At 39.4% G+C, this 6,681-nt stretch overlaps 1 protein-coding gene across 1 annotated transcript; it reads right to left on the minus strand.

The window, feature by feature from the left end:
* Nucleotides 1-1,592: 1,592 nt before the first annotated feature.
* LOC131031808 (pentatricopeptide repeat-containing protein At4g02750) lies at nucleotides 1,593-5,813 on the minus strand. Its single transcript, XM_057962803.2, has one exon. It carries the CDS (start codon nucleotides 5,262-5,264, stop codon nucleotides 3,000-3,002), a length of 2,265 nt encoding a protein of 754 aa, XP_057818786.2. The 5' UTR covers nucleotides 5,265-5,813; the 3' UTR covers nucleotides 1,593-2,999.
* Between the last annotated feature and the right edge of the window lie 868 nt (nucleotides 5,814-6,681).

A 6,681-nucleotide genomic window follows, 5' to 3' on the forward strand; every position in this document is an offset into this window, starting at 1 on the left:
CACCCTCCATTATCTTTTGATCTCAATCATCCATTTTGAATTCTAAAGTCTATAAATTGGAGTCTCCTCCCTTCACAAATCATCCACTTCATTTGTAATTGCATGCTAATAGTTTGTATCCATAGGCGTTCCATTTTGCATCATTATTAGGCCCAATCACCTAATCCATCCCCTTTGTCATCATAATGCCCAATTGCCATCCCAATCTTTCATTGTGATCTATTCATCCCTTCATCAACCCATCCCTTTTAAACATATTGTTGTGATCATTGGAGAGCATTCCACATCAAAAACCATCAAAAGAGAAAATCAAGAGGAGCTTGGGCGTATCCACTTCTATCTCTATCTGAGGAGCTTGGAAGGTAAAATGTTGGTTATTTTTTAATGTTTCAAATTGTTTTTATATATTTAACATGTTTGACTAACCTTTCACTTTTCTTTGCTTTCACATAGGACTCAATCTTGAATTTTGAATTGAGAATCGATTCAAGGCAAGAAAAGGTCCCAAAATGCTTAGAGAAATGGGAAAATCAAAATAAGTGCTAAGGAGAGTGTGAAATAAGACTCATAATTAAAGGAGTACAATTTACAACACTACACATTGGCATCATCTTCTATTAGCATCACAAGTGCACACCACTTAGTTATCTTTTGGACAACTTCTTTTCTACTTTCAACGCACATTAGTAAGCCTCCTCCACTAAGTTGGGTGCCGCAATTCTAATCTCATCCTAAATGCTAAGCTTTGATTTGTTCACATATTCTTTGACCTTGTCCACCCCTTCGACCATAGGTTTTGTCCCAATCTTCAAGCAATAAAATTCCTTTATGTAGTTCTTGATGCTCATACCTCCTTTTTCCTCGCGTTTTGTAGCTTCAGGTTCATCTTGTAAACTACTAGTAGAAATTTCCTCCTTAGTATAGATAACATTTTCCTATGTGTGAATCTGCTTCCTTCCCCTTTATTGTCTATCTTTTTAGACATAATCCCACCATAATAACATATCCCTTTAACTTAGGAAAATCTCACCCTCTTCAAGTCCTCAACCACCTCATATTTAAAATATTTCTCCAATCTTATAATCTATTCCACCAACTACTTTGGGCACAAGCTCCCTATATAATTTGGAACATTCATTTATAAGCCACCACCCAGTATAAAGATAGCTCTTAGCAATATACTCCTTGCCAAAGCCTACATTGAACCCCATTTGTTGAATTTTCTCCATTTCTACTATTCTCCCCTAGAGGCCTCTAACCACCTTTTCTATTTCTAGTCCCTCTAGTTTGGCTCAATTTGTCATTTCACCTTCTCATATCTCTCTAGACATCTCCTACCCAATAGCGCTCAATGCTAAAAGACACATCTTTTACCCACGTACACCACCATGGAAAAAGATAGAATTCCTTTGGTAGTAACCTCGAATCCAACACCACTATGCAAATTAAATCTTTGACTTTGATATCAAGTGATGCAAATGGAAAAGAGTTTGACAATTCAAATTCTTATTTTCATATTAACTCAAAAAATATTAATTACATTCATGTACAACGGTTCTCATTTTGGAGACTAGATAGATCGGCCTACATTGGACGAGAACTTAAAATGTGACATAGACATCATGCTCTCGTCTTGCCTAACAATAAGAAAACTAATATGCCATATTCGCTAACTGTGGTTCTTCTTCTTCTAATAATGCAGATGAAGCATGGAACAATTATCGTCTTCCCATTTGGAGGAAGGGAGGTTGGTCGGTGCACATTACAAGGTCCCTCAGCCACGGGATACAAAAGGAAGCCTGCTCCCCGGCCCTATTACTGCGTCATATGTTGGTTATCTTTTCATTTTTTTACGAAAGCTCATTTTTATCCCAAAATTATCAAACTCCCCTACTTATTCATATTATTTTCTTGTCTGCAGATATATATGTCAACTAGAAAATGCAGATTTACCAGAATCCCGACCGTGAAGCATACTTGGATAATAAGTAACAGACGTTGGCAGAATCCATCAAGTTCCTACAAGCTATCCGACCAATCTAATTGAATTGCCGTGGAGGAGATTTGAATGCAATATAATATTGCTCAAGATAGTTATCTGCAAATAAACTTGAAATCAAAAGTTCAAAGGATAGTGTTTCCCACTTAAATGCCAACCAATTAAGCATACTCATAAAATCAGTAAATGTGACATATCTGTGAAATACCTAAGTAGCATCAAAGCAATCAAATCCTATAATCATGCTCTAGAAGAACGTTTCACGACAAATAGAAGAAAGACCGACATACATTATCTACAATTGAACTCTTACTTCAAATTACAGAAACTTCAGTTACTTTGATTTTGTATATGCGATATTCAAATTACACTGAATGCCCTGCTATGTTTGTTCGGATGTGTGAAGTCCAACCGTCAAACCTTTCATCTCCCCTGTTTTGGATTTTCATTTCTCAGCCTTTTCGTCTCCTTTTGGTTGCGAAAAGTTTTGGACGCTTCCTTTTTCCTTTTATGAGTCCCATAAAATGGGCGATGGGCGTTTAATCTAGGTGTGAATAAATTAGTACCAATCAGAAATACTGGCTATGCTGTACAGTGTTGACGTATTGCTGCAATTAATAAAACAGGTGTTTTTTCCATGAATGTAGTCGAACTGGTGAACCAAGTAATTTGCTGTCTCCATATTCTGATATTCTCTGTGTTATTATTTATCTGCTCTATTTTTCTTAACAATGTTGTTACATAGCACACCTTGCCTATATCTCTGTGATTCAAAATTTGATTTTAGAGAATAGTTAAAAGGGTATAAAGGTAATTTATTGTCACTGCCAATCAAAAAATCGATTTGATGTATGAGACCCTGCTTCCACAGATTCCACAAGGCAATTATTTTTCCAGTTAGGAAAGTTACAACTTCTAAGAAAAAATAATTACAAATATTCCCTGGCTATCCATGCACGGCCAATATTATGCACACATTTGTTGCTTATTTCACTTAGCATCACCAATAATTACCACACGAGCAATCTCCGTCCTTGAAATGATGGAATCGATTGGCATCCCTAAGAATGACCTCGCGTTTCTCCATTTTGGAAATAAACTTAATAACCATATGGCAATCACCACAGATACGGATGTTCTTCACAACCTGAATAGTTGTACTAGGAGATGTACTGATAAGCCCAAATGCAATTGCCAATTTCTCACTATGGTAGCGGAGAGCGTGTGGCTTCTGCTCCTCCTCCACATCATGCAGAACAAAGTTTGTGTCAGGCACAAAACCTGCTTCATTCAGTTGCCCAGCCAAACTCTCCAACCTGGCATATATATCCTGTGTCTGTGGATGTGACCTGTCTCCTGCTAGGAAACTATGAACTTTGTCCTTGATCACAATCCAACTACGTCCTGGTGTCTTCTTTAATTTCCTATCTTTCATTGTTTCCCTTACCTTTTCCTTGTCATCCCACCTGCCAGTTGCTGCATACATATTTGACAGCAGCACATAATTTGTAGAGTTGTCAGAGTCCAACTCAAAGAGATGTTCGGCTGCATATTGCCCAAGCGTTATATTCTTATGCATTGTACAGCTACCAAGTAAAGATCCCCATATAGCAGCATCAGGCTTTATTGGCATTTTGCCAATAAAAACCAATGCATCATCCAGGCGTCCCAAACGACCAAGAAGATCAACCATGCAGCAGAAGTGTTGTGCGTGTGGCGTGATGCCATAATGTTGATCCATGCAAGCAAAGTATTGCCAGCCATTATCAGCCAGGCCTGCATGGCAGCATGCAGAGAGAATAGCTACAAAACTTACATGGTTTAGTTTTGTGCCCGAAGATTGCATTTGTTCAAAGAGATGGATGGCCTCCTTGCCACATCCGTGCATGGCGTACCCTAGAATCATTGCATTCCAAACAACCACATTTGGTTCTTGAATCGTGTCAAACACTTCGCGTGCATCAGTTATGCTACCACATTTGGCATACATATCAACAAGGCCACTCCCCACAAAAACATCAGAGTGGCATCCCCTTCTAATGATTTCTCCATGGAGTTTCTTCCCATTTTGCAGGGTTGCCAAGTTGGCATAAGCTGGGAGAACACCAGCAAAAGTGATCACATTGGGAGTAATGCCTGTCCGCTTCATTTCCCCAAAGAGCTTCAAAGCCTCATCAAAACGTCCATTCTGCACACATCCTGCTATCATAGCACTCCACGCTACGACATCTCTTCCACTTGCTGGCATTTTCTCGAACAGCTTGAGAGCCTCGTTAATAAAGCTATTATGGGCATATACTGCAATCATTGTAGTCCATGATATCACATTTTGTTCTGGCATTTCTTCGAATAGTTTGAGAGCCTCCTTTACGCAACCATTTTGTCCAAAAACCCCAACCATCATATTCCAAGAAACCAAATCTCTAAATGGCATTTTTTCAAAGAGCTTCATACCCTCGTTTACTTTACCATTCTGTGCATATCCTGCGATCATAGCAGTCCAGGAGACTACATTCCGTTGAGGAATTTTGTCAAACACATGGCGCGCATCCTCGATTCTGCCAAATTTCGAGTACATATCCACAAGGGAAGTAGCCACAAAGACATTAGATTCAACCTTAGCCTCAATTATGTGTTGATGAAGCATTTGGAGAACACGGTAGGAGTTGGATGCAGGAACAAGACTCGCAAACGTGTACTTGTCGGCCTGAATACCTCTCCTTTGCATTTCATCATACAATTGCAATGCCTGCTCACAAAACCCGCGCTTGGCATATGCAGAGATGATTATAGTCCATGAAACCGAACTTGTTTGAGACATTTTGTCAAAAAGTGTTCGCGCGTCTGCAACACTCCCACACTTGGCATAGAAGCTGAGCAGCTTGTTTCCAACATAACCTCTTGTTTCTATTTCCATGCCCGCCTCTCTGATCATGGCATGAACTAACTTGCCTACTTCCAGAGCATTCTTATTCCTACACGCTGTCAAAAGGCAAGAAAATATATCGCAATCCACACCACTCTCTTGCTTCATCATCACATGTACTAAATTGATAGCATCCTTCAGTCGCCCCTGTTTGCAGAGTTTTAGCACAACAACCTTGTTGTTATTGCTATTGCTAATTCCAAAGGAATACTCCTTTGCTGTCTCAACGTAAGAGCTGAAATGAGGGTGCAAATTGCGACATTGGAGTTGGAATGCTATCGCAGGCCGAGAAAATGCAACTAGTTTCTTCATCATTTTCTTAGGCTTCGGTGCTAACATCTTTGCTTTGCATGAAGCTGAGGCGGTATTCCCATTGAGGGAAGAGGGAAGGTACCATTAATTTCCTTCCACAATATGGAGGTTACAAAAAAAAAACGAGTGTTACATTCATTTGTTGTCACAGTACTTGTCGGCAGCAAAACCCAAATTTGAGTTAAAACAAGGCACGCATTTGTTCATTCGAATTCAACTGTCCACCATCTCAAGAGTTTTTGCATTTGGTTCACCGACTCAAAAAGGGCTTCAGGCTCATGCTCCTCCCTCAGAATAGCAATGTCCAAACATCATAAAACCTTTTTATATGCGCTCACAGTTCCCTCAAACACACTTTCACCGCGGCAGTCCAACATACTGGAGGAATAGGTACATGGATGTAGCAATTATTGTTGTTCCTCGCTTAATCGTTAAATGTGACCACCTCTCATTCGGCAGTAGCTATTCGGGCTCCAAATCCGCATGCCCAGGCTCCATGATGCCGGATCCAAAATCGCATGCTATACCCTGATGCCATGAAACCCACGTTTTGGAACCCATTGATCAGAAGCAAATCTGAAACAGTGGAAAAATATTTTTATATTTTTTTTCAGTTTTTCTAGACGTTAGTAATTGATATTTTTGAAGGCCTTCAGGGCATTTTTAGCACTTGAAAGTTTGGCATATCCTTTAGAATGTTGCCGAAGGCAGGGTCTTTCAGGACTTCGCCTCCAACTCTTGGAGACCTTTCCAACGAGTTAAACGACTCGTAATTTTGAGTCATGTGCAGAAAGTTATGCCTAGTTAAAGTTAGGACAAAATTTTATATAATTTTTTGAAATTTTCATAATTTTAGATTTTATTATGAATAAACAAGATGTGACTGTTGGGTTTCAATTCTCAAGGAGTTGTTGGTGACCCTTGGAATCCCTTAGACTGATATATGTTGGATTTTTGAATTGAATAGAACACTTTTTAGCTTGCTTCAATTCTATGCTTTCTTGTTCATGTAAACAAAATTTACAATACCGCAGGTTCTCAGTCAAGTGTTGTCATCCGAATCCATAATTTGGATAAGTGGTATTAGAGCAAGTTCGCTCATGTATGTCACATCACACACGATCAACATATCAAAGATTAGGGTTGGAAACAAGGAATCCTTCAGACTACCTTCCTTTGAGATGCACACGATCGCAGATGGCTAGGTTGCAGACTGGCGGTGACATTAAAGCATTGGTTGCAGATGCACTAACAAAACAACATGAAGAAATAATGGAGCAGTTCAAGCAAATGCTGGAAAGTCGTGGGTCACAAGCAAACCCACCATTCACAAGGCATACGCCATTCAAGGTGCAAGTGAATTTCGATATACCCACATTTCAAGGAAAGATTGATGCAGATGTTGTTGATGATTGGGTTTCAAAATTAAAAAGGTATTTCTTTG

Source organism: Cryptomeria japonica, chromosome 6 (assembly GCF_030272615.1).
Source record: "Cryptomeria japonica chromosome 6, Sugi_1.0, whole genome shotgun sequence".
Taxonomy (NCBI): Eukaryota; Viridiplantae; Streptophyta; class Pinopsida; order Cupressales; family Cupressaceae; genus Cryptomeria; species Cryptomeria japonica.

Coding starts and splice junctions, on each gene's coding strand:
- LOC131031808 (XM_057962803.2), bottom strand. CDS start 5,264: ATGTTAGCACCGAAGCCTAAGAAAATGATGAAGAAACTAGTTGCATTT.